The sequence below is a fragment of the Rattus norvegicus genome, chromosome 1 (assembly GCF_036323735.1).
Source record: "Rattus norvegicus strain BN/NHsdMcwi chromosome 1, GRCr8, whole genome shotgun sequence".
In the NCBI taxonomy this organism is placed as follows: Eukaryota; Metazoa; Chordata; class Mammalia; order Rodentia; family Muridae; genus Rattus; species Rattus norvegicus.
The window spans coordinates 211068487-211096344 of record NC_086019.1 but is presented as its reverse complement, the minus strand read 5'-3'; the positions used below and the strand labels follow the sequence as shown (position 1 = coordinate 211096344).

At 37.9% G+C, this 27858-nt stretch overlaps 1 protein-coding gene and 1 pseudogene across 4 annotated transcripts in view; one reads left to right on the top strand and one right to left on the bottom strand.

Moving 5' to 3' along the window:
• The window catches only part of Kdm2a (lysine demethylase 2A), an 83891-nt gene that overhangs the window by 29405 nt on the left and 26628 nt on the right, over nt 1-27858 (top strand). For all 4 annotated transcript variants that reach the window (XM_063268221.1, XM_063268223.1, XM_063268222.1 and 1 more), the window contains exons 3-11: nt 11931-12069; nt 12981-13059; nt 13445-13491; nt 17414-17592; nt 20159-20265; nt 20686-20779; nt 22098-22251; nt 23059-23174; nt 25656-25782. In XM_063268221.1, the coding sequence (XP_063124291.1) occupies nt 11931-12069; nt 12981-13059; nt 13445-13491; nt 17414-17592; nt 20159-20265; nt 20686-20779; nt 22098-22251; nt 23059-23174; nt 25656-25782 (1042 nt within the window). The remainder of the gene's footprint in view (nt 1-11930; nt 12070-12980; nt 13060-13444; nt 13492-17413; nt 17593-20158; nt 20266-20685; nt 20780-22097; nt 22252-23058; nt 23175-25655; nt 25783-27858) is intronic.
• Nucleotides 6586-6667, bottom strand: LOC120100386 (small nucleolar RNA SNORA32; annotated as a pseudogene).

The window sequence follows — 27858 nt, the reverse complement described above, 5'->3', positions numbered from 1 at the left end:
GCTTTACAATCCAGCTTGTATAATTCTTCTCAGGCCACATTTATGTGACCTTAAACTTTGGGGGAGGGGTGCGTGTGCTGTGTGTGTGCACGCGTATGCACGTGTGTACAAACACACACACCTTGGACATCATTCCTCAGCTAATTTTTTTTTTAATTTATATGTTTGCCTGTATATGTATAGGTGTCCATGTGTCCTAATGGCTAGCATTGTATCCCCTAGAATAAGAAGGGAATTGTAAACTGCCAAATGTAAGTGCTGGGAACTGAACCCTAGTCTTCTGTAAAAATGCTGGGTTTAAAGGCATATGCCACCATACCTTACAAAATTGAATTGATTTCTAACTATACATATAAATATATAATATAGATATTATAGATAAGATTAAAGAGCTTAGTTTCTCTAATAGTTATCTGTTCTGTCAGTTTGTATATTTATTCCTCCATGTCTTTTCAATGCCTTTTTATATGTATATATACACAATCAGACTTTTTTTTTTTTTTTCCTCCTTTTTTTCGGAGCTGGGGACCGAACCCAGGGCCTTGCGCTTGCTAGGCAAGCGCTCTACCACTGAGCTAAATCCCCAACCCCCACAGTCAGACTTTTTACATCATATCAGGACTAAAAGAAATAATGTAATTACTGGGTCTTAGAATCTATGCATATTACATATTTGCATATGTAGTAATACATATTTAGTAATCAGAGAACAGCAGAATTCAATAATCTGTTATGTGTTAAAGTCTCTTACACCAAATTATATAAGAAAGGAAAACTAGGGCTGGAGAGATGGCTCAGTGGTTAAGAACACTGACTGTTCTTCCAGAGGTCCTGAGTTCAAATCCCAGCAACCACATGGTGGCTCACAAACATCTGTAATGGGATCCGATGCCCTCTTCTAGTGTGTCTGAAGACAGCTGCAGTGTACTTATATAAAATAATCAAACCTAATCCAAAGAGCCATACTTTAAAAAAGAAAAAAGGAAGAAAGAAAGGAAAACTAACTAGAAAGAAGCACAGCTTCAGCTGGTTGGGGATTTAGCTCAGTGGTAGAGCGCTTGCCTAGGAAGCGCAAGGCCCTGGGTTCGGTCCCCAGCTCCGAAAAAAAGAAAAAGAAAAAAAAATCATTTAAAAGTGGCGTGCGTGCGTGCGTGCCCATTTGTTATAAAGTCTCATGTATTCTGATCATCTGGCTTCTAACTCTGAGGATAACAGGAATGTGCTACTATATCTGGTTTCTACAGTGTTGGGGATCAAATCAAAAGCTTTGTGTATGCAGGCACCTTACCAACTGATTTCTCAGCCACACATTTACTCCCACTCCCCAATAAATAGATGAGAACTCCAGGAAATTCACTATCATGTAGTTTATTTTAAATTCTAGAAAGAGTTAGGTCAAAGATGCCCCGTATAATAGTCTACAAAATAAAACATTTCCTTCACTGAAAACAACGCACATTTTCTTACTATCTTTTGGGACTTGGAAAGATTTGAGGAGAAGATAGTAATTGAAATTGTTCTTTGCATTTCCCTTGGTTCTTATTTATGGGGTTTTTTTTATAGTTACCTATAGCGGTTTAGTATTTTGTTTACTTGTAATGTATACATTAGGAAATGAGTCCTAACCTCTTAGCAAAAGAGATAGATTTTGAAGTTACATTACTTTTTCTAAAGCTAATTCTGTCAGAATTTTCATTTAAGTAAAGGAGCATGGAGATGAGGCTGGTGAACCTGTGGCACAGTGGTAAACACTTTAAATCCCAGAACTCAGGAAGTAGAGACAGGTGGATCTTTGAGTTTGAGGCCAGCCTGGTTTAAAGAGTGAGTTCCAGGACAACTACAGACAGTACTATGTAGAGAGGCCCTGCCTCCAAAAATAAATAATTGAAAAGAGGAAGAAGCCAGAATTATTATGGAAGCAGATACCTGTGAATTGCAAAATATGAATTTGACATGGTTTCTTTTCTCTGAGGAATTAAACTAAAACAGTAGGAAGTTGGTAGTACTAGATAGAAATGTGCTTATTCTAATCACTTGAGAGTGAGGGTGGCCTGGAGGGAAACAAAAGATGCAGTTGGGTTTTGCAGCTGAACTGGAGCTGGATAGAGTGAAGCCTACAGGGCAAAACTCCCACATTTAGTATGAGTGAAGGGAATGTGAGATGGCATCTTGTGTAGTAATGATGATATCCTTTGGAGGATACAGAAGTTGGGGTTCAGGTTAGTTTGTAAACACCTTGGAAAGTAAAGGTTTGACTGTATTGAAAATGGAGAATGATTTCAGCATATCACCTTGGAAGATTTCATGTAATTAAATTGCTTCTCTAGTGACTGGTTTTCTCAGTTTTATTTCTGTTGCTTGTTTGAACAATTTAGAGTTGTGCTGTTCAGTATATAAATCACTAGCTACAAATTTTGGTAGATGGGGAAGGAGGACAAGAATATAGAGAATTTGAGTCTACATGAAAGAAACCATGTCACAGAATACAAAAGCAAATATATATAAATATATAAAAAGATGGCTACTAGAAAATTTAAAATTGTGGATTTGGTCACATTAATTTTGTTAACACTTCAATGGCCTAGAACAACTTGCATTAGAAGTATTTTGCTGGGCTGGAGAGATGGCTCAGTGGTTAAGAGCACCGACTGCTCTTCCCAAGGTCCTGAGTTCAAATCCCAGCAACCACATGGTGGCTCACAACCATCTGAAATGAGTCTGATGCCCTCTTCTGGTGTGTCTGAAGATAGCGACAGTGTAATCATAATATATAATAAATAAATAAAATGTAAAAAAAAAAAAAAAAGAAGTATTTTGCTGGGGTTGGGGATTTAGCTCAGTGGTAGAGCGCTTGCCTAGGAAGCGCAAGGCCCTGGGTTCAGTCCCCAGCTCTGAAAAAAAGAACCAAAAAAAAAAAAAAAAAAAAGAAGTATTTTGTTCACATCCAGAGCATGTCCAATACAGAGGTCAATGCTAGCAGCAAACCACCAAACTGAGAATAGGACCCCCTTGGGGGAATTAGAAGAAGGATTGAAAGAGTTGAAGGAGGGACTGGAGAGATGGCTCAGCGGTTAAGAGCACTGACTGCTCTTCCCGAGGTCCTGAGTTCAAATCCCAGCAACCACATGGTGGCTCACAACCATCTGTAATGAGATCTGATGCCCTCTTCTGGTGTGTCTGAGGACAGCTACAGTGTACTCATATATAAGAAATAAATAAAATATTTTTTTAAAAAAAGAAATATTTAACTTAGTTGATAAAATGCTTGCCTAATATGCATGAAACCTCAACTTTAGTCAGTTTCTTTTGTAACTAACCAAGGCTCTCATTTAGCCAAGACTGACCCTTAACCTCCTGATCCTCCCAAGTGCCGGGATTTTGTTTTGTTTTGTTTTACCATTTTTTTTCCTTTTTTTTAAAAATCTGGTTATATATGCAGCTTGTTATGCAAACTAGTTTGGCCTTGAAATCAGAGTTTTGAAAGTAGGTAAAACATCAGCACTGTGATGGTCATGATGATGTGTGATTTAATCCCAGTGTTGAGGGCTCCCTGATCAACAGCATTCCAGAACAGCTAGGGTTACATAGAGAAAGACCCTGTCTCAGTGCGTCTCCCCCCAACCCCCAACTCCCTTCCAAAAAATTAAAAACAAGTAAGCAAGAAAAGGAAAATAGAAAAGTCACAACTTAACTATTTTCAATACTACAACTCAGTAGTGTTTTAATACATTCAAAGTATTTTGTAGGACAGGTGTGGTGATCCATGTCTTTAACTCTAGCACTTAGGAGCAGAGGAAGGCAGAATTCTTGAACTGGAGATCAGTGTATGGTATGATCTACATACAACTCTATAAAGTGTATAAACCTTGTTTCCAAAAAAACAACAAAAACCCCACAAACAAAAAACAAAACTAATCATCAATTTCTAAGCATTTTGAAAAGAAACTTGGGCTGGAGAGATGGCTCAGTGGTTAAGAGTACTAACTGCTTTTCAGAGGTTCTGAATTCAATTCTCCAGCAACCACATGGTGCCTCACAACCAACTGTAATGGGATCCAGTGCACTCTTCTGTTGTGTGTCTGAAGATGGCTACCAGTTTACTCATATACATAAAATAAATAAACCTTTAAAAAAAAAGAAAAAGACACTTAGTACCCCATTAAACAGTTACTCTCCGGGGTTGGGGATTTAGCTCAGTGGTAGAGCGCTTGCCTAGGAAGCGCAAGGCCCTGGGTTCGGTCCCCAGCTCCGAAAAAAAGAACCAAAGAAAAAAACCAAAACAAAACAAAAAAAAAAAAAGTTACTCTCCATTACTCCTTCCAGCCTATCAGATAACCCACTTTAATTGGTTTTGTGTCTGTAACTGTAGATATTTCATATCAGTAGAATCATTTATTAAGTGCCTAGTTTCCTCCCTCCACCCACCCCCCCCCCCCCCGCCGCCCCACGCCCCCCCCAGCTGAGGACCTTGCGCTTGCTAGGCAAGTGCTCTACCACTGAGCTAACCCCAACCCCTAGTTTTTTGGGGGTTTTTTTGTTGTTGTTGTTTTTTGACACAGCAGGAATTTGTGGTTCATTTAGGAGTTTCATTCCCTTTTTTTCTTTTTTTTTTTTTCTTGCGATTGAATACCTGTTGTACAGCTAAACCACATCTTGTTCATTTATGCATCCACTGATGGATATTTGGGTGGTTTCTTTCCTTTAATGATTCTGTTTACTGCCACCACAAATGTGTTTTGGTTTTTTTGTTGTTGTTGTTGTTGTTAAAGATGTATTTATTTATTGTATGTAAGTACACTGTAGCTGTCTTCAGACCCACCAAAAGAAGGCATCAGATCTCACTACAGATGGTTGTGAGTCACCATGTCGTTGCTGGGATTTGAACTCAGGACCTCTGGAAGAGCAGTCAGTGCTCTTAACCACTGAGCCATCTCTCCGGCCCACATAAATGTTTGCGTACATGTATTTAAATACTTTCCTTTCTTAGGTTTTGAAATGGTCGTGGGAAAATCAGTATTTTGTGGCATGAAAACTGATAGAAATTGAAATCTCAACATCCATAAATACAAGCTATGTTCTTTAATTTGTTGTCTGTGTTGCTTTTTTGTACAGTGGTAGAGTTGAAGGGTTGTGACAGATACAGACAGTGAAGTTTAAAATGTTTCTTTTTATTATCGCTGACTTTTTCAAATTAATAAACTCTATTTGCTGTGTTGCTGGAAATGGAGCCCAGGGTTTTGTGCATGGTATGCAAGTTTGTATACCATTGAGTCATATATACTCTACAACCCTTAGTTGTTTTGTTTGTGAAGTTTTTTATTTTCAATTTTTTTTTTATAATTATGGCTCTTAGACTTGTATATGTGTATATGGCTCATACATAGTGATGCCTCAGAAGAGGGTGTCAGATCCTCTGTAACTGGAGTTATACAGAGTTGTCAGCTGCCATCACGTAAGCCTAGGTCCTCTGGACCCCAACTTCTGACCTTGAGCTTTTGTTTTGTTTTGTTTTGTTTTTTTAATTTATTTTATGTGAGTACACTGTTGCTGTCCTCAGACACACCAGAAGAGAGCATCAGATCTCATTACAGATGGTTGTGAGCTACCATATGGTTGCCAGGAATTGAACTCTGGACATTTAGAAGAGCAGCCAGTGCTCTTAACCGCTAATCCATCTCTCCAGCCCAACTTTAAACTCTTAATCTTTCTTTTCTAGCCTTCCTTCCAAATACTAGGAGTACAGGCATGTTGAATAATGGAGCAGGAAGTACAATTTCCCCATTCTGTTATCCTTAGTAAGATTCTTCCATTTCTTTGCTACATTTGTTAGAACTGATGGGCAAATAAGGATAACTTTTGTGTGTGTGTTACAATTTATGTGGATTTGTATATGTTTATGTATAGAGGTCAAAAGTTTCCCTTGTTTGTTACTCTGCAGAGGCCATCCATTTTTGTATTTGAGACAAGGGTTCCTCACTGGCTAGAACTAACTTACTAGTTGGATGAATAACTCAAGGGGTCCACCTGGGTCACTGACTTCCACAGTTTTGAGATTACAAGTTTATACCTATCTTTATACCTATGCCTGTCTTTCTTCTGTGTTGTTTACTTCAGTCCTTTTGTTTGTACATCAACATTTTACCAGCTGTACTATCTATCTCCCCAACCCTGATAACAAGTCACTAAAGGTCACAGCAAGTATTTACTCTATTACAGAGTTCTATAGCTTTTGACCAATTTATTAATTACTATAGTACTTACACAGAGTTGTTTCACTCCTTAAGAATCTGCTGTGTTCATATTAAGTTCCCTTCCACTCTCCAGCAGCTACTGATCTTTTTCTTTTATTGGATATCTTTCATTTACATTTTTTTAATGTATAAAATTATTTATTGTCAATAAATTTTTATTTAAGGGGTTGGTTTGATTTCTTTGCTGTCTCTCCAGGCCATCTGAAAATAGCCCTTTCTCAAGGTCATCCAGTTGTGCTTTTCAGCCCTGCATAATAAGAACATGGGAGTAATGGGATGAGTATTCTAGAACCGTCTACATATAAAGTAACAACTGGATAAAGATTTGCTCAAAAAATGTTCCCAACAGGTTAACTGCTAGTCAAGTAGCATATGGAAAACCTAATGGGAATTTTTTATTTACATTTTAAATGTTACCTCCTTTACCAGTTTCCCCTTTAGAAACCTGCTATCCCATTCCCCCTCTCTCCTCTTTTATGACGGTGCTTCCTCACCCATCCACTCATTTTTTCTTTTATTGGATTTTTTTTTTTTGCTATTAATCTTTTTTAACTCTATAGTCTGTCGTACCCCCACCCCCTCAATGCGTGCTTGCTTGCTTGCTTGCTTGCGTGCACGCGCGCGTGCGTGCGTGTATGTGTGTGTGTGTGTGTGTGTGTCCGTAGTTCGTAAGGGAGGGAGACTGTTGTTGAACTCTCTGGTTATCCTCAGCTATGTAGATTCAACTGCTGGTGAAGACAGGTTTTACCTTTGACCACTTGAGCCTCCATTTACCATGTGCAGTTTCCATTTGTTTCAGTTTCCTGATGTAGGCTTATATGTTTGTGCCAAGAGAGCAAGAGATCTACAACTTGAGCCATTGTTTAAATGTTACTTTAAGAAAAGAAAAAGTGTGGTCTTGATGTGTATAACTAACTGGCTGGCCTCATGCTCACTGTGTAGCCCAGGCTACCCTGATACTTGATGTACTCAGTGTATGAAAGGCTGGGGATTGATTATACACATGTTCTGCCGTACCTGGCCCTTAAAATGTTCCTTTGACCCAAGATATTCTTTTAAGTTCATAGTAAGAGCAGTAATCCTAATGCCAGCTCCATATTGGCAGAAAATATTAAGTGCTCATTGTGATAACATCATGATAAATTGACTTCTTCAATAAGTTTTCAGCCTGTAGATTATATGTAATTTTGTATGTAATTTTGCTTAGACTGTAAATCAGGAAGATTAGTATGTTGTATTGAAGTGACTGCATCACTGACTTTTTCCTAAGCTGTGCTTTGGATGGACCCCAGGGCCATGCCCTTGTAAGAGAAACTATAGCATCGAGCCATGTTGAGCCTGGAAATGTGCAGAACATAGTGACGCGCGGATATATTTAGTTATAATAAAGTTTCCAGAAATATACCATTTAATAGATAGTTGTAACATGCTGTGTGGGTCCTGAGAATCAAACCCAGATCCGCTGCCAGAGTAACTTGGCTATATCTCCAGCCCCCCGATTAAATTCTTGCTGTTGGAAATTGTAATCGAACTTTTCTATTGCTGTGATAAAGCGTGGTTTTGAAGGGATTATATTTATTCAGTCTTATGGTTTCAGAGAGTTAAGAGTCTTACCATCATAGCTGGGAAATGTAGCAGTAGATAGGCAATGATAATTGGGGCATCAAAATGAGAGCTCGCAGCTTAAACTACAAGCAGGAAGCAGACAGAAGAAACTACAAATGTATCAGTCTTTTAAATTCTTAAAGCTCTGGCTGGGCACTGGTGGACCAGGCCTTTAATCCAGCACACAGGGGTAAGAGCAGGTGAATCTTCTGAGTCGGAGGCCAGCATTCTATAGAGTAAGTAAGTTCCAGGAGAGCCAGGACTTGTTACACAAACTCTGGAGAGAGAAGGGCAAGGGAGGGAGGTGTTTGAACCTTTTAGTTTTTGTTAGGCATATCTCTTCTCTTTAAGCAATTCTACCTCTTAAAGCAGGGACTTTTCCTAACAACTTATCAGGTTTATCATTTCATATTAAATTAAACTGCAGTTTGTAGATTTTATAATTGGATAAGTAAGGACCTCTTTACAGAAAGTAAGATTTCAACTTAGAAATAGTAAAGGCTTACTTGGGAACGAAAACCTCTTACCTATTATTTAAAAAGAAAATGTAGGACTTGTCTCTCTAGACAAGCCATTATTTTTGCAAGATAGATGTGTACAACATGGGTTCATTTCCAGAACCACAGTTGAATGTTGAGAATTTGTTGTTGTTTAGATAGGGTTTTATGTGGCCCAGACTAGCCTTGAACTCAGTAGTCAAAGATGACCTTGCATCCTGATCCCCTACCTTTGCCTCCCAAGGTCTCAAATTACAGGCATGTGCCACCAAACTTGGTTTTATTTGGTGCTGAGGACAAAACCAATGTTTTATGCATGCTAGGCAAACACTCTCCTAACTGAACCACATCTCCAGTTTCTCCCTCATTCAATCCTATTACAGCACAGTTTTTCATACTCTCTCTCTCTCTTTTTTTTTTCTTTTCTTTTCTTTTTTTTTCCGAGTTGGGGACCAAACCCAGGGTCTTGAGCTTGCTAGGCAAGCGCTCTACCTCTGAGCTAAATCCCCAACCCCTCATACTCTCTTTTTATCATCATTATTAAGTAGCTTACCAATAGTAAGAGAATGAACCCAGAATTTTAAGATTCAACCCCTGAAGGAAACTTTATTTCAAAGACAAAATGAAAAAATTTTAAAGTTCTTAGGTTACATTCAGAAACAAAGCCATAGTTTTTCTGTTTTAACTTTAGTTGGTATAAATGAGGTTGACAAATGCTTAGAAGGAAAATGAAATTGACTAGAACCCTGATGTGTAGAGGTGGGAGGGGCAAGAGTGTATGTTTGTTGGAAATGTAATTTTAAATGCCAACTCTTCTTTTTCATTTGGTTTTAGAGACAGGGTTTTTCTGTGTAGCCCTGGCTTGCCTGGAACTAGCACTGTGGACCAGGCTGGCCTTGAACTCATAGAGATCTGGTTGCCTCTGCATCCAGAGTGCTAGGATTACAGGCATGTACAATCACTGCCTAGCTTAAATGCCAGCTCTTCGTCTTATATCATTTCCTTTTAAGGCTTCTTCTGGACATAAAATAAAACAGATCTCCAGTTTTTACAGTTTTGTTTTAGTCAGAGTCTCTCCATATAGATAGCCCTAGCTATCCTGGAACTCCTAGACAAAGCTGATCTTGAATTCAGAGATACCTCTGCCTTAAAGGTGTACACCACTGCACCCAATGGGTTTTTTGTTTTTTTCCTTTGAGAATTCCTTATTTATTTATTTATTTATTTATTTATTTTTATTACAGTCTTGTTGAAATTACTTTGATAGATTTTTTTTTCATATACAGAATTATTTTACATACTGTCAATGTCTGCTGTAGAGGTTGATCTAACTTGGTCCAGGCTGACTTGACCAAACTTTAATAGAACAGATGCAATATTGGCAGAGACAGAAAAGAGCATCTTGAGTTTGAGGCTAGTTAGGGCCTATATATCCCTATCTAAAAACAACAAAAACTCAACAGAGTTAAAAACAAGGGTAGCCTTTTCCAGCTGTGTTAATTCAGCATCCCTTTCTTGTAATATGTTAAAGCAATTACGTTTAAATCAAACGTGTTTTTCATTGCTTAGTTCAAGCTTTTTATTGTTTAGTGGCAAAAAAAGTATCAAGTCAACATAATGGCCAAGAGTTTCAATGTTTTTGTAATAATATAGAATGTTCTCATTAAAATCATGAAATGTAATGAAACAGTCAAGTTTTGTAAACAGTTTATTCTTTTTTTTTTTTTTTGTTTTCTTTTTTTCTTTTTTCTTTTTTTCGGAGCTGGGGACCGAACCCAGGGCCTTGTGCTTGCTAGGCAAGCGCTCTACCACTGAGCTAAATCCCCAACCCCCTAAACAGTTTATTCTTTTCTGGAAGGAGTGCGTATGTATGTGTGTGTGTACATACATATATGTACACACACACACACAGACACCCCCTAAAAATTCCAGTATTGAGGAGGAGAAAATATTTGCAGGCAAGTAACAATCTGTTGTACATAATCCCGGAACCTAACAGATAATTGTTAAAGTTATACTGAGTGAATGAGCGTGTTCTCCTACTTAGTTATGTGTAGCCTTTGCCAATCCCTGCTAATTGTAATACCATAATTTTACATGTCTGTCTTCATGTGATGTACGGACTGGCCATCTTCTCCAACATTGGGACTGAGCCTGTTTATCTGTGTGTGATCACCACTTGACTTAACTGACATTTGACAACTAATCTGCTGAATGGATTTACCAATTTCACCCATTTCATATAAATGAAATAATATCTGGATTTTTTTTTTTAACTTAGCTTTAGGTTTTCACATCGTGGCACATATCATTTGTTGCTAAGTAATAGTAGTTGATATATAGAGATGGATTTTTCAATACTTGTACCTTCATTGACTGTCATGATGATGACATCATTGTGGGTATGAAATAGTTTGATGGGTTTGGTTTTCATCTATCTATTGATGAATGATACTGAACATCTATTCATGAGTTCATTTCTATTTGTATATTGTCTTTGGAGAGACCTTTTTTTTTTTCTTTTTTTCAGAGCTGGGGACCGAACCCAGGGCCTTCAGTTTGCTAGGCAAGCGCTCTACCACTGAGCTAAATCCCCAACCCCTTGGAGAGACTTTTTTAAAGCTCAATATTGATGGCCTTCTAGAGTTGTTTAGCCTTCTTGATCTGAAGAAAAATAGGTTTGGTCCATTTAAGTGTTTATTTTAGGCTATTTTTATAAAGGGATTTTATTTTTAATTGTATATGAGCGTAGGTTTCTACATGTGCCTCTAGAATAGGGTATTGGATCCCCTGGAGCTTGCTCTTTAAATACTGACCATCTCTTCCACCTCAATTTAGGCTACTATTGAGATTGTTTTATAAATTTAATTTAAATTTCTCAATGAAAAGTTTTGTTTTTATATTTGAATGTCTTTTTAAATATTTATTCATTTAAAAATATTTGTACTTTTAATTTATGGAAGTGTGTGTATCTGCATTTGTGCATGTGCATGCCATTCTACAACAACAGACAGTGGTATCAGATCCTCTGGAGCTAGAGTTACAAACGTGTATACTGGAAACCGAAAGAATAGTATGCAACTGTTAAGCACTGAACTAATTTTCCAGCCCTTATTTGAATGTCTTTAAATGTCCTAACTCTGAGGGGCTATGATAGATATTTAGTAGGTCTGAGGGTTTTTTATTGTGAATTCATATCTCTAGGCTTAAATATAATTCAGCCAAGTTTTAGGCCACTGTGATCTAAAGAATTTCAGGATAGTCAGGACTACACAGAGAAACCCTATCTCAAAAACAAGCAAAACAAAACTGAAAGAAACAAAAACAAACAAACAAACAAAAAAACCCTGTAAACTTCACAGGTTAGAAGCCCTGTGGTTTATTACCACTTTGTTTTATTTTGCGCATTTTGAGAATATCAGCCAATCTTGAGCTTGGAGAAAGGAAAGTGAATGCTTTGAACTAGCATCTGAGACTGGAACTCAAATTCTCCGTGTAGGGAGCGCTGACTTGTTGGTAGAGAGGAAGGAAAAGTGCATTATTTTTATCTTTGTATCCTTTTTTTTTTTTTAAACAGCGTGGTACCATGCGACGTCGCTATGAAGATGATGGCATTTCAGATGATGAAATTGAAGGGAAAAGAACTTTTGACTTGGAAGAGAAGCTCCATACCAACAAATATAATGCCAATTTTGTTACTTTTATGGAGGGAAAAGGTCAGTATCTTTTTTTTTTTTTTAAAGATTTATTCATTTATTATATATAAGTACACTGTAGCTGTCCTCAGATACACCAGAAGAGGGCATCGGATCTCCTTACAGATGGTTGTGAGCCACCATGTGGTTGCTGGGAATTGAACTCAGGACCTTTGGAAGAGCAGTCCGGTGCTCTTAACCGCTGAGCCATCTCTCCAGCCCCCAGTATCATTTTTGATTCAGACTCTGAACCCCTTGATGTAAGAATCATCAACTTGAGATTTTAGCATCTGTGCAACATTAAAATATTACCTGTTGAGGATATTTAGTTTTTCTCATAATGCTCATTCTCTGCCAGATTTGAAGTACTCTTTTATTAGAATAGGAATGTTACCAGGAAAAAGACCTTTTTCCTTTTCTGATTTCTTGGCTTGGGTTTAATTAAAAATGATACAGGTATGGTGGCACATGCCTGGAATGTAAGAATATAGGAATGGTCTATATGTTATAATGTATGTATAAGTATATGTAATGGTAAGTTAAAGGCCAGCCTGGGCTACATAAGACTTTGGATAGAAGGAGAGGGAGCAAGAGATCAAAATAAAAAGAGTACAATGAAATTTCTTTTACGAGGTTGGACTCCTTATGTGTTATGTAGTCTTGACCCTCAGGAAACTATGGAAAGATTGGATGTATAATGTTCAGACTATTTAAGCCATTAAGAGACATAATTTCTAATTAGGATGTATGAAGTGACTCATTAACACAACTACCTACAAGCCCTGATTGTCAATATACTTTCTGTATTTCCTAAGAGATATAAAACATCATATGCACAGATAACAAACACTATAAATACATTTTTACTTAAAATTCCTTTTATAATTTTTTTTTCAATGATTCCTCTCTAATTTTTTCCCCCATGGTTTCAGATTTTAATGTAGAGTATATCCAGCGGGGTGGCTTGAGAGACCCTCTCATTTTCAAGAATTCTGATGGACTTGGAATAAAGTAAGTGCTCTGGTCCTCGCGTGAGATGGTTGCTAATGGCTTTTACACTCAGAGGTCCAGATAGTGGCGATCTTGAGAACCCAGAGCAGTAGGTAATTGAAAATAACTTCCCCGTTACTTTGTGAAATATGTTTCTTGTTTCACAGGTGATTCATATACCTATAAATGAAAACTATAGATGAGCTTAAAAGAAGTTTTAAGTCTCTTGAATCTATCAGTCTGATATAATTGCTGCTGACATTGTGGGATTTCTTCCTATATATTTGAAAACTATTTAAACCTGAACACGAAGATTGATTGATATTTCTGGAAAGTGCTTCATATTTTCCAGATCCACACTGACTAGAGAAGTAATGCTTCTCGTTTACTGGTGTTTATTTCATAGGATGCCGGATCCAGACTTCACAGTGAATGATGTCAAAATGTGTGTGGGTAAGTAACAAACTTTTGGCCTGCTTCTTCTTCATCTATGAGGTATACGAACCTTAACGTATATATTTTATTAGAAATAATTGTTTGATTATCAGCTCAGAATTTTCCTCAAAGGACATTTAAAAAGAAAACAACTCTCTAGGGAGGAGATAGGAAGTTACTGTATGTATTCAGGGGAAATTTTTCTCCAAAGCAAAAGTTTTTTTTTTTTTTTTTTTGGAGCTGAGGACCGAACCCAGGCCCTTGAGCTTGCTAGGCAAGCGCTCTACCACTGAGCTAAATCCCCAACCCCAGTTTTTTAAGATTTATTTAATGTATATGAGCATCCTGTTGCTGACAAACCAGAAGAGGGCATCAGATCCAACTACAGATGATTATGAACTACCAAGTGGTTGCTGGGGATTGAACTCATGACCTCTGGAAGAGCAGACAGTGCTCTTAATCACTGAGTCATCTCTCCAGCCCTCAAAAGTTTTTTTTTGTTTGTTTGTTTGTTTGTTTGTTTGTTTTGTTTTTAATTTAGTTCATCTAAAGCCTAGGCATGGGAGATAACTTTTATAGTCTGTGAAAATTCAGTAAAATGGTATAAAGTTTTCTGTTTCCAATAAACATGAGCAAAAGGAACTCTTCTGACTCTTGCTCTTCTATGGAATATAATAGTTCTATTTCTTACTTTGGACATTAGAATAGCACCACCTTTTGTCACTTGGATCCCTTTTAGACTGCTGGATAATCTTGCTCAATCCTGAGAGGTGAAAGTCACCAACAGTCTTAATTTTCTGATCCCAGTATTATTCATGCATGCCCTAATGCTCTAAGCACCTAGATACATGTATTTCTTCATACCTAGCACAACTTGTAAACTACGTGATCAGTAAATCTATTGAGTGATCAAAATCCTTACCTATCCTTTCAGAAAGAGCTCTTTTAGGAGACCTAGATAATTTGTGAGTACTCAACATTGTAGAACTTCATTTAACAGGCTGGAAAAAAATGGCTTTACCTAAGTTCGATTCTCAGCACCCATATGTCAGCTTACAGTCGTCTGTAACTCCTATTTCAGTGGATCTAATACCCGCACACAGACATACATACATGTAGTCAAAACAGCAATATACATAAAATAAAAATAAATATATTATTTTTTAAAAAGTTCACTTATCACTTATTTTTTGTTGTTGTTCCTAGACAGAGAGATTCAAGTATATTAAGCTAATCTCAAACTCACTGTGTAGTCAAGGCTGACCTTAAACTAATTACCCACCCACCTTTTGAGTGCTTCAGTTACAGGCATTTGCCACCATACCTAGCTCAGTGGGGCTGGATCATATCCAGAGCTCAGTCTATGCTAGATAACTATTCTTTCAGCAGCTGGGTTATTTCTTTAGCCTCTAATTTCTTTCATAATCAACTTTCAGGAAAGTAATTTCCTAGCTCTATAAAACAGTAGACAGCCAGAGCTTCCTGTGTTGGTTTTTAAGATTATTTTGTTTTTTCCTCATGAGACAGCCATGTAACCCTGGCTGCTGTCCTGGAACTTGTTCTGTAGGGTTGCTTCAAACTCATCTACTTGTGTCTTCCTACTGAGTGTTGGGATTAAAGTTGTGGGCCACCACCACACCTAGCAGACTTATTTTTTAGTGATATACATATGTGTTTATGGTTTACATGAATACATGTGCTCACAGAATAAGAAGAGTTGGATCCTCTGGAGTTACACGTAGTTGTGAGCCACCACCTAACATGGGAGCTGAAAGTAGAACTTGGATTTCTGAAAGGGTAGCCCCTGCCCTTTACTGCTGAAACTCTGTCGAGATCCCTTCTTAAATATTCTTATGGTTGTGGTTTACCAGTGACCAACCGCCAGTTATCACATCTGTGATAACTTTAAAGCACAGACTCATAAGAGAGCACTCTGGGAAGATGATGAGAGCATTCTCCATCTACTTGATTATTGCCCTGACAGAGTCTATCTGACATAACTATCGTGGAATTCTGTTAAAAAGGTTTGCAACGTCCAAGGGACAATTCAGACAATAAAGTTAATTTCAGGCTTTACCATAGTAATAACCACTTTTCTATATCCTCCAGCCCTCACCAACTGGAACCCATAAAGCAGGTGTGCATGTTTTTAAGGAGCCAGGATGGGTCTTGTCATTTAAATATTTGACACTTGTGTTGTGATTGCAGATTTCTGTTTCTAACAAAACGTATAGACAAAAGAAAGGGAACTGTTTTTATACCATATCTTAAACTGTTACAATACCCTTGTATTTGACCCCAGTGACTTCTATGGGACTTACTTAAAAGGCTGCTGAAAGGCCAGATGTGGTGACACAGGGCAAACATAATTGAGAAACCCTATCTCAAAAAACTAACACAAAGGGCTTGGAGATGCCTGGTGGTTGTGGTGGCTGCACACGCCTTTAATCCTAGCACTCCAAAGGCAGAGGCGGAGGCAGAAGAAGTTGGATCTCTGAATTTTTTTGAGGCTAGTCTGGTTTACAGAGTGAGTTCCAGTATAACCAGAACTACATAGAGAAACCCTGTCTTAAATCCCCCCACCCCTCCAAAAAATCAATTACATAAAAAAACTAAAATAGCATAATGGTACCATGACATACATTCACAGAATGCTCCTACAGAGAAATAAGATAAAAAGAAGCTATCTTAAATATATACAATCCAAGTGTAGTTTACACTCTTAAAAAATCCCAGTGTTTGAAAAGCAAGAACATGAGTTCCAGTCATCCTGGGCCGTGTAACTATCTGATACTTTGTTATAGCAACATTAATCAGACAAGAGATGACCAGAAGGATAGCATTAGATAGACCAATGTTTATTTTGAGAATACTAGAAGAAGAAAAGAAGGGAGAGAGTAGGAAAAAAACATAATAGAGGTAAATATACAAACAGTTAATTCTCTGGGATGATGGCTCAGTGTGTAAAAGTACCAAACAACCTGACCTTAATTCCTATTCAATGTACAGCTATCACCACTATCTACTATTAGAATCTATCACCCCAAACTTATTGTATAATTTACCATTTTTTGTTCATTCATCTAGTGATGGAATTCGATTCGTTTTAACCTGTTAGAAGGAAAAACTTCTGCTACCTGGTGTATTTAGTAAGATTTAGTCTTACGTTTGGGGGCAGCACTTGCTCACTATCTCTCTTGTCAAGATCTCACTGTGTGTCATAGGCTTGGACCTATGTAGAGCAGTTTGCCTCAAATTTATAGATTCTCCTGCCTCTACCCTACTGTGAATGCTGGAATTATAGGTGCATTCCAACATACTCAGCAGCACACTGTGTTGTTATGCTTGAGGAAGATTAACACTGTGTTTACATAGTAGTTTTATCAGACTGTAAATGTGGACTAAATGTAAAGAAGTTTTATATTAAAAGTTATTGACAAGACTGGAGAAACCAACTAAATAGAGAAGTTTAAACTGGTACTCACTAACTCACATAATCCTCCTCCCTCCTCCCCCAAGACAGGTTTTCTATGTGTAACAGAGGCATGGCTGTCCTGGAACCTCCTTTGTAGACCAGGCTGGCCTCAAAGTCCAAGAGATCCACCTGCCTCTGCTTGCCAAGTGCTGGGATTAAAGGCATGAGCCACCAAGTACAACTCATTTTTTTTCCCCCCCTGGAGCTGGGGACCAAACCCAGGACCTTGCGCTTGCTAGGCAAGCGCTCTACCACTGAGCTAAATCCCCAACCCCCTGAGTAGTATTTTTGACTGCACCTGTTGTCCTTTTCATTCTCTGATGTGGTTATGATTATCCTTCTCAAGTAATTTCCTTGTCTGTTACTAGTTATTTTAAGAAAGGATAGTTTGTTAATTGGACTTGTGGTTTGCATGCTTAATATATTTACGAGTAATCATGGCTTAATCAAACTCCTTTCATGTAGGGAGTCGTCGGATGGTGGATGTCATGGACGTGAACACACAGAAGGGGATTGAAATGACCATGGCGCAATGGACACGATACTATGAGACTCCAGAGGAAGAGCGAGAGAAACTCTATAATGTTATCAGCCTAGAGTTTAGCCACACCAGGCTTGAGAATATGGTACAGCGGCCTTCCACGGTTAGTCCTTATCATTTTCCCACATTCTCATTTCTCTCTCTCTCTCTCTCTCTCTCTCTCTCTCTCTCAACTTTTTATTGATTTGTGTGTGTTTCACATCATGCACCCCATCTCCATCTCATATCCTTCACCCTTGCAACCTCCCTTCTAAAATAAAAAACAAAATAAAACATTGAAAACATCTCATTGTAGAGCTATAGTATGTCAGTGTCTCCTACGATACATCCCTCCATCCACGTATCTTCACTTAGAATTTTTCATAGCAATAATTCAGTGGCTTGTTTCAAGATCTCTGGCTTTTGTGATATCATCAGTATTGGATCCTCACCAGTACTTCTCCTAGCTATCTTGGCAGTCTCCCTGTGGTGTAGAGATCCTGCACCATTAAATCAACAGGACTGAACCTTTCATAAATCCCAACTGTTAACAGATGATAAAGATTTTGGGCCACTTCAGAGCCCTGAATCTGGTCTTGGGTGGTGTCTGAGTTTGTCGGTATGCAGGCATTCTCTAGCACTGCTTCCAGGTAGCCACCCAGCATTGTCATCTTCAGGAAGCAGGGTCAGTTTTCCTGCTCTCATGCCCTTGGCCTGCTCAACTGAACCTATGCTGCCCAGTCAGGGCGAGGGGCCCATTCTCCCAATGCTGCAGCCTGTGAGAGGCTGGACCAGCTCTCCTACTCATGTCCTCAGAGCTGGCTCACCTGTGTTTTTGCCATTGAGGGAGCAGGGCTAGTCCTTGATCTCAAATCCTTGGGTTCAACTCTCCCCAGCTATTGACTACTGATCTCTGGACTGCTGCAGCTGGCATGGGACGTGGCCAACTCTCTTGACTTTGCTGCAGGTGGCCAGGGCAGGAAGCCGCATTCACATTTTCTTTTATGTCTTGTCTCTTTTTTTTTTTTCAGAGTCGGGGACCGAACCCAGGGCCTTACGCTTGCTAGGCAAGCGCTCTACCAACCGCTCACATTTTCAATAAAGGGTCTTTTTTTTTTTTTTTTTTAATAGCTCTGTACATGCTAAGATTAAGCTAAATGTGGGAAAGAGTATTAGATAACAGTAGCTTTCATTTTTAGAAAAATTCATTTTCCAAAATCATTTTTACTTTCATTGGAATCATTTTGATTCAAATCATCAAGAACTTAATTGGAAACTTGGTCAGTGGTAGATAAGGATCTTAAAATGTTACTGGGAAACTGGCTTAAAGAATTTCTATCCTATAGGTTTATGTTTCCTAAGAAACTTAAGGGAAATAATTGTTTTAGGTTTGGGAATGTGTGCCATGTTTGGTGGCATAATCCTTCAATCCCAGCACACAGGAGACAGAGGTAGGAGAGTTTCTTGAGTTTGGGACCAGTGTGTTCTGCATAACTAGTTCCAAGATAGCCTGGATTGCATAAGAGAGACCCCATGCAAAAAAATAAAATGAACAAAAATTAAGGGAAATTTTGTTTAGAACACGTGAATTTTGAACCCCTGATCCATCCACTTCGCTAGATGAGCATTTTATGTAAGATGTTGTAGGATTTAGTAGGTAAAAATAGTAGTAATGAATGAGTTGGTTTCATTGGTTTTTGATACCCTACTATCCTAAAGTCAATTTTCATTTTACCTATCTTTGGGTAAAGTAATGGCTATCTTTTGAGAAGCTATTCAGGAAGTAGAATTGGCTCCACTTTTGAAATGTACCTATATATTTTTGAGTCTTTCTTCCCTTAATTCCTGACTGTGAACTCAAGCCAGGTATGGTGGTTCCTGCCTCTGCCTCCTGTGTGCTGGGATTAATGTGTGCACTAATATGTCCAGCTATTTCAAAGACTTTTAATATTTGTCTGGAGCTAATCACCAAACTATGCCTTTGATCTCAGATTTTTGATAAATCAGGAACTTATGATTGCTAACTCAGTTCCTACCAAATACTGAATTTCTTTTTTCTTTTCCTTTTTGATATACTATTTTTTTTTAAAACATTTGTAAGTGTGTGTGCATGTGTGCATCATGATACACATGTAAGGGAATTGGTCGTTCTTTCCACTATGTGAGATCTAGGGATCAAACTGATGTTGTTGTGCTTGGTGGCATATATGCCTTTATTTCTAAGTCATCTTGTTAGTCCTGATCTTTGTATCATCAGAAACTACCTTTTAAAAATTTTACATTTGGGGTTGGGGATTTGGCTCAGAGGTAGAGCGCTTGCCTAGCAACTGCAAGGCCCTGGGTTCGGTCCCCAGCTCTGAAAAAAAAAAAATTAAAAAAAAAATTACATTTAGACATGTTTTCAACCTCTACTATACCCATACTGATAGAACAAAGTTTCTAGTTGTAAGCTGTCTTTAATGAATCGGTTTTGACCAGAGCTGACTGTACAGTTGTTACTGGAACCGCTTCTCTTTTTTATCTATTTATAGAACTTTTGTCTTTTGACTCTAAGGCTCACAGATTTTTAAAGTTTATTTTGTGCAGAGTACATTTAAAGGAGTTGCTTTCTTGACGTTAAAATTCTCTGTTACCCCACTGCTTTTCTTGGACCTTAAATCTCTCTCTCTCTCTCTCTCTCTTTTTTAAAGGTGGATTTCATTGACTGGGTAGATAACATGTGGCCAAGGCACTTGAAAGAAAGTCAGACTGAATCAACAAATGCCATCTTAGAGATGCAGTACCCTAAAGTGCAAAAGTAAGTTACTTGTTCTTGTATACTTTCCCCAGTGTTCTGTGAGGTATAACATTGATAACTTTGATAACAAGGAACGGTTCATCCCTTTTCTAGCTTTGCTGTTTTAAATCATCAAATTGATAAGAGTATGTGAGAAATTACATGATCTCATAATAAAGGGGAAAGATTGTATGGTCTTAGAAATGTGACATAGAACTGCATTCCTTTAGCAAGATTTGGTATTCCATGGGCCAGCCCTCTAAGTAGCAAATTCCAGGACAGACAGGAACCCTTGCTTCAAACCCTCCAAAAAGGAAAGAAAGAAAACCTACCAGAAGTTTATTAGATGCCAAGTAGAGGGGTTCACTAGGGAACCTCTTTTGGTGGTTAATTTCTCTTTATCATTGTACTAATTAATGCTGCTGCTTCTCTTTGGGTCAGGTACTGTCTAATGAGTGTTCGAGGCTGCTATACTGACTTCCATGTGGATTTTGGAGGTACTTCTGTTTGGTATCACATCCACCAAGGTGGAAAGGTATGGTCATGGTTAGGACTGTGAAATTAGAAATTATATGATTTGCATGCTTTTTGCTTTTTTTTTTTTTTTTTTTTTTTAAAGATTTATTTATTTATTTTACGTACAGCATTCTGCCTGCATATGTGACTGCAGGCCAGAAGAGGGCACCGGATCTCATTACAGATGGTTGTGAGCCACCATGTGGTTGCTGGGGATTGAACTCATGACCTTTGGAAGAGCAGTCAGTGCTCTTAACCGCTGAGCCATCTCTCCAGCCCCGATTCACATGCTTAATATAGTCTAGAAACCTAGTAATGTACTAGTAGTATATTAGTATATACTAGTAATACTCATAAACATCTGAAGAGAATTGTAGATTCTGTTACCCTTTGTAGCTATTCCATTAGAGGTTCAGTATTTATGTAGGCCAGTGTCATTCTACCAATATTTGGCCAGTTCTTTGTTTTGTTCTTTTTTTTTTCCGGAGCTGGGGACCGAACCCAGGGCCTTGCGCTTCCAAGGTAAGCGCTCTACCACTGAGCTAAATCCCCAGCCCCCATTTGGCCAGTTCTTAAAGCATAAATTTTCTAGGTGAAGCTGAAGAGGTAATTTTAGGAAGACAATAATCATTTTTATCTGTAAAAAAAGTAATGTAGGGTAAGGGAACATAAGTTTTGGATATATTAACCAAAAGTCCAGCAAATTAGGATTCAGCCAGCTCTTCCTCTTGGAGATATTAGTCTGAAATGTGACCAAAGGGAACATTGTCTTTTTGAGGATTGGAAAAATGAGTTTTTCTAAATAGTATATTAGAATTGCAGTCTAGAATTAAAAGTAGAGGTTTGTAGTGTTAGCCATTCCTCCACTTGGAGGAACTACATCTGTTAGTAAAAACAGAGCTGGAATGAAAACAAGAACTTAACATAGAACATATGGACCTCTATATCCAAAACATCTGTGTAGATGGGATCATAATTTTGTCCTATTGATCTTAGTTACTACCTTGAGACAGAGCAGCCTAGACCAATATCTTAGAGTTGATTGATTACATCTAAATTACTGGGCTGTTTAAGCCTCTAGCTAGTTAGTAAGAAACTACCCACATAATAAGCCCAAGGCCTCTTTCTCTTAGTATTCAGGATTCTCTGCCACAGTCCCAGGAAATCTAGATGATGTGTCTGACCAAGTGATTAGCATGAAAGATCTGTTGGGTCCTGAACTACCAAGATAGTCAAGTCTTCTACCTTCCAATCCTCTTTGCGCCTGTTTATCAATTGAGGGAGACGACTGGATCATGTCAATAGCTGTTAACAGACTGAAGTTTTTTAACTCACAGGTCTTCTGGCTCATCCCCCCTACAGCCCACAACCTGGAGCTGTACGAGAATTGGCTGCTATCAGGGAAACAGGGAGACATCTTTCTGGGTGACCGGGTGTCAGATTGCCAACGAATTGAGCTCAAGCAGGGCTATACCTTCGTTATTCCCTCAGGTAAGCAAAGTGGGGAAAGTAGGTTGCTTTCTAGGTTTCTTAAAGAAAGCTGATTATGCACAGACTCTGAATTCAGTGTCAGCACGGCGTGCATGTGCATGAGCGTACAGTCAGCAGCAAACAATGTTTTCCTGCTTTAATGGAGTACATGCAGAGAATATGTATTTAAAAACAAATAAGAAATGGCTCAGTGGTTAAGAGCACTGACTGCTCTTCCAGAGGTCCTGAGTTCAATTCCCAGCAACCACGTGGTGGCTCACAACCATCTGTAATGGAATCTGATGTGCTCTTCTGGTGTGTCTGATGACAGCTATACTGTAGTCATAAACAAAGTAAATAAACCTTAAAAAAGAAAAATAGCAAAAGCAGTGCTTAATACTGGCACAATACTTCTCAAACATATACATTTGGACTGTATATTAAGCCCTGAAATTCAGAAGTTTTACTTGTGATGTGTCTTCTCTAGTGAGGAGAGCCAACTTTCCTCACCTGAGTGGGGAATGCTGAATCAGCAGTTTTAAGAGCCTGTCTTAAAAATAAACCTTGTTCCTTAGATATATACTCTCATTTAATGCTTACCACCATATAAAATATAATTTATTCTAGTTCTAAAGAAAAAAAATGAGGCTTTGAGAGGTAACTTGACCAGCCATTAAAGGAACCTGGGCTATGCATCAAGGATTTGTTTCCAAAAAAGAGAAGAATATATAATATATAATAATATATAATCTAGAAGTCTTGTACTATTCTGAAGAAACTATATTACAGTATGTGCTTTCAATGCTGACTCTATGCCCTGTCTTCCAGGTTGGATTCATGCTGTGTATACTCCTACGGACACATTAGTGTTTGGAGGCAATTTTTTGCATAGCTTTAACATCCCCATGCAATTAAAGATATATAGTATTGAAGATCGAACACGGGTGAGTAATGTAACAATTATAGGTGAAGATATTTCCCCATTTAAGACAGATATTAGGTGAACATGGTAACACATGCCTCTCATCTTTGTAGCACTCAGGGACAGGAAGATTGTGAGTTTAAGGCCAGCCTGGCCTATGTAGCAAGACCGTGTCTCAAAAGAAAAAGACAAGTTTAATAAAGAGATTGATTGATGGGATGAGGTGGCTTAGCAGGTAAAGATACTGATTGATAACAGAGCTCAAGCCCCAGGATGAACATGGTGTAAGGACAGAACTGACACTGGCAGGTTACCTTCTAACTAACCTTCATATGTACACACTGCTATCCTCCATCCTCACAAATCACTAAGTATATCAGACAGGGATTCCTGTATCATTTGTTACATTTTCAGATTGTTTTTTCATTAAAAAGTTTCCACATATTGAGAACATAATAAAAAGAAATTACTGAACACTTGACTTTTGTTTTGGGGACTTTTTAAGTCTGTGAAGCTGTTATCTAGATATTTGTATAATCTCTTGAAACATGTTTTTCATTTTTACACTCATGAATAATTTGTGGAATGGGGATGATTACTTCAAATTTCATACCTTGAGGTTTTCTGTCTTTATTTTGATTACCAGTCCTCCCCTTCTTTACTTTTCCATTTTAAAAATACAAACATCTTTTTAAAACTAAATTTTATTTATTTTGTGCATTTATGTTGGGTTGCTATGCCAAGGCATATGAATGGAGGTTAAAAGACAACTTGCAGAAGTCATGTTCTCTTATTTTCACCATGTCCCAGGAATGTAATTGAGGTCGTCCAGCTTGGCTGCATGCGTCTTTAACCATTGGTAAAGGCCATCTTGTTGAGCCTTTCCCTCCCCCAATCATAAGTGTCTATATTAATCAGCTTTCGTAAAATTTATTGAGTTTTTTTTTTAATAATTTATACTTGACCTGAACTCCTCAAGAACTTTCCCAAAAAGTATTAATATACTTCAAAGGCTAATCAAGAATAGTGTGTTGTACTTAATTTAAGAAGACCCAATACTCTTTGGTCAGAAAGAAATTGGCTTTTAAATGAGAAAGAAGAAAATTCTGGTTAAAGCCATAATCATACAAGAAATCCAGGTCTGGGTCTGGTCATATCCTTCATTGTTTGTATGCTTCTTGTCTAATGATAAAGTGATTTCCTCACTTCATAATGATACCCTGTGACCTGGTGAAAGGTTTTGAAAGGGATTCCTTTTTATTTTAAATTCACGAACACAGCTGGACATCATAAGGGGTGCTGTTTGGCCTTAATATATAGACTTTCTTAAAAGAGAGTGGCAGATAGAGTCTGTCTAGACTGACTTAATTAATTTTTCAAGACAGAGTTTCTCTTGTGTTTTACAGCCTTGACTGTCAGTACTGGTCCATGCCTTTAATCCCAACGGCAGAGGCAAGCAGATCTCTGTGTGTTTGGGGCTAGCTTGGTCCATAGAGAGAGCATTCCAGACAGCCAAGGCTATATGAAACCTTGGCTGGAAAGACCAAAAATCTGAAATAAAAAACAACTCTGGCTGGTCTTAAACTCACAGAGATCCACTTGGCTCTGCGTCCCTGTTACTGGGATTAAAGGCATGGGCCACCATGCCTCGTTTAATTTTGTTTTTTTTTTTTTTTAACACAGGGTTTTTCTATGTAACTCTGGCTGTTATGGAACTTATATGTAGACTAGACTGGCCTCAAACTCACAGAAATATGTTTGTCTCTGCTCCCTGAGTGCTAAGATTAAAGATATTAGCCAGAGGGTAGCAGATATATTTTAGAATGGTACCTGGATCTCATCTTCTTTTTTCATTGCTTTATGGTAATTTTAATTTACTTTATCCTCCACAGTGGTATATCTAAGGGACATTTCTTTATATTTCTGAAATAATTTTTAAGATGCTCTGAATTGGAAAGCGTGTTCATGCTATAAAGATAGTGACAGATAAAACCATACAGATTAGTCTGATTGGTGACGACAAAGGACAGAGGCTCAGTCTTCTAAACAGCATGCAGCTTGAGAACGAGTCTAAAATTATACTTTGATACATACAGTGATAGACCTTCTATAAGTGTGACTTTATGTCCTGTCTATCATTCATTAGATTCTTTGTCCTGTGTTCTTTAAGATTCAGAAAAAACAGAGCCAAGGTTGGAATGCCTTCATTCTTACTCTAAAGCATTTCTTTTCCTTTTTGAGACAGGATGTCTCTATGAAGTCCAAACCTGCCTTGACCTTATTTCTTGTGTTGAGATTGCAGTTACAAACTACCATTCCTGTCTCAAAATTGACAGATTGACTTATGTTCTAGCCTCAGAACTTAAGTCTAGCTTGAATTTATAGATTGACTAACAATAATTTTTCCTGGGTTAATTACTGCAGTTATAGAGATTGTCTTTTATATTCTCTTCCCTAGAAAATTGTCATTGCCTTGTCTTCTCATTATTCTTTTTCTCTGTAGGTTCCAAATAAATTCCGTTACCCATTTTACTATGAAATGTGTTGGTATGTGTTGGAGCGCTATGTATACTGCATAACCAACCGATCTCACCTAACTAAGGAATTTCAGAAAGAATCCCTTAGCATGGGTAAGTATCTTGATTCCATGAACTTTTAAGACACACTAGAACTGACAATATACTGTAGCTACAGTTGGGGTTTTTTGTTTTGTTTCGTTTTTGTACTTGTCTGTTTGAAAATTGCAAATTCATTTACTGCGATTGAACACTAAATACACAAATAGATGTGAATTACTGGGCTGAATGAAATACTGTTATCTGATCTTTGATTGGGTTGCTATATTCATCTCCTGGAGATAAGTGATACATTGCTTTTGTTTTTTATTAACATATATATACTGATTTCCTTATGATATATTCAAACATCTATCCCTCATTACTTTCATGTCTGATCTCCCCTGCATGTAGAGCTTCTTTTAAAGATTTATTTATTTATTTATTTATTTATTATATATAAGTACACTGTAGCTGTCTTCAGATACACCAGAAGAGGGCATCGGATCTCTTTACAGATGGTTGTGAGTCACCATGTGGTTGCTGGGATTTGAACTCAGGACCTCTGGAAGAGCAGTCAGTGCTCTTAACCGCTGAGCCATCTCTTTAGCCCTACTTTCATTTTCTTAAAGGAAGATTTTCTTTTTTTCAAAAAGAATTTGATTAATTCATTTTTATTTTATATGCATTGGTGCCTGCATGCATGTCTGTATGAGGGTACTAGAAGAGCTTCTGGAATTGGCATTAGAGAGAGAGAGAGAGAGAGAGAGAGAGAGAGAGAGAGAGAGAGAGAGAGTGTGTGTGTATGTGCGTGTGTGTGTGTGTGTGTATTAAACTATTGAACTTGAGTCGTGGAAGAGCGGCCAGTTCTCTTAACTGTTGAGCTAGCTATCTCTGTAATCCCTTTAGGGATTATCAACTAATAAATACAACTAGAGTTAACATAGAATCTTGTGTAAAGGATTATTTATAGACATGGGCAGCAAGTGGCTATACCACTGAAGAAAATTTCTCTCCCTATAACTAGGAACTGCCAAACGATCCAGGGAGAAGAGGGACTTAACTGTCCATAGATTTTAGAGAGGGTCAGGCCCTTATGATCCTCTCCCAACCATGATGGAAGTTGATGGCCCAATTTTATACAGTTCTTGTGCATCATAAACAGTCAAAGCCACTTAAAATTTAAGATTCCTGTTTTATTCCTGGAATGTAGCATTGAATAATACACCATCATTTCCTTCAGACATTATATTCTTTCTGTCTCTTGTGGTTCCTGAGCCTTTGAAGAGGTGATGTATAGATGTCCCATTTAGGGTTGAACATTCAGGGGCTGGGGATTTAGCTCAGTAGTAGAGCGCTTACCTAGGAAGCGCAAGGCCCTGGGTTCGGTCCCCAGCTCCGAAAAAAAAAAAAAAAAAGGGTTGAACATTCAAACCTTTGACCAGTTAAATATGTTTTAATGTTATTAAGTTATAGCTTAACTAGCTTATTAATAAACTTATTAGCTTATATAGTTTAAATTCTTATATGATATATGTGTGTGTGTGTGTGTGTGTGTGTGTGTGTGTGTGTGTGTGTGTGTGTGTGTGTAATATAACCATATACCTGTGAGGTCGGTATAATTAGCCTGATTTTACAAATGAGAAACTTTTTTTTTTTTTTTTTAAGTTTTGTCTTTTTGTTTGTTTGACAGGGTTTCTCTGTGGGGTCTTGGCACAAATGAGAGAGTTCTGAGAGTCCCCTACCCCTGCCTCTCAAGTGCTGGGATTAAAGGCATGCGCCACCATCACCTGGCACAAATAAGAATTTGAACTCTCAAGATTTTTTATTTTTTTTTTTTTGTGATATTATAGTTAATGACTGATAAAGCAACACCTTAGACTAGTCTGATCAGACTCTAATCTCTCTGTTTTCAAGTTCTGTGCCTTAACAATTACTGTTATCAAGAGAAATGCCTCATTGGATCAATGGTAGTTTCTTTTTAAATTTGTTTTATTATGGGAAGTATGTATATATTTGTACCACATGTGTGCTTGGTGCCTGCAGTGGTTAGAAGAGAGTATCAGATCCCATGGAACTGGAGTTCTAGATTGTTTTGAATCATCTGTGGGTACTGGGAATTGAACCTGGATCCTTTGCAAGTGCAAGTGT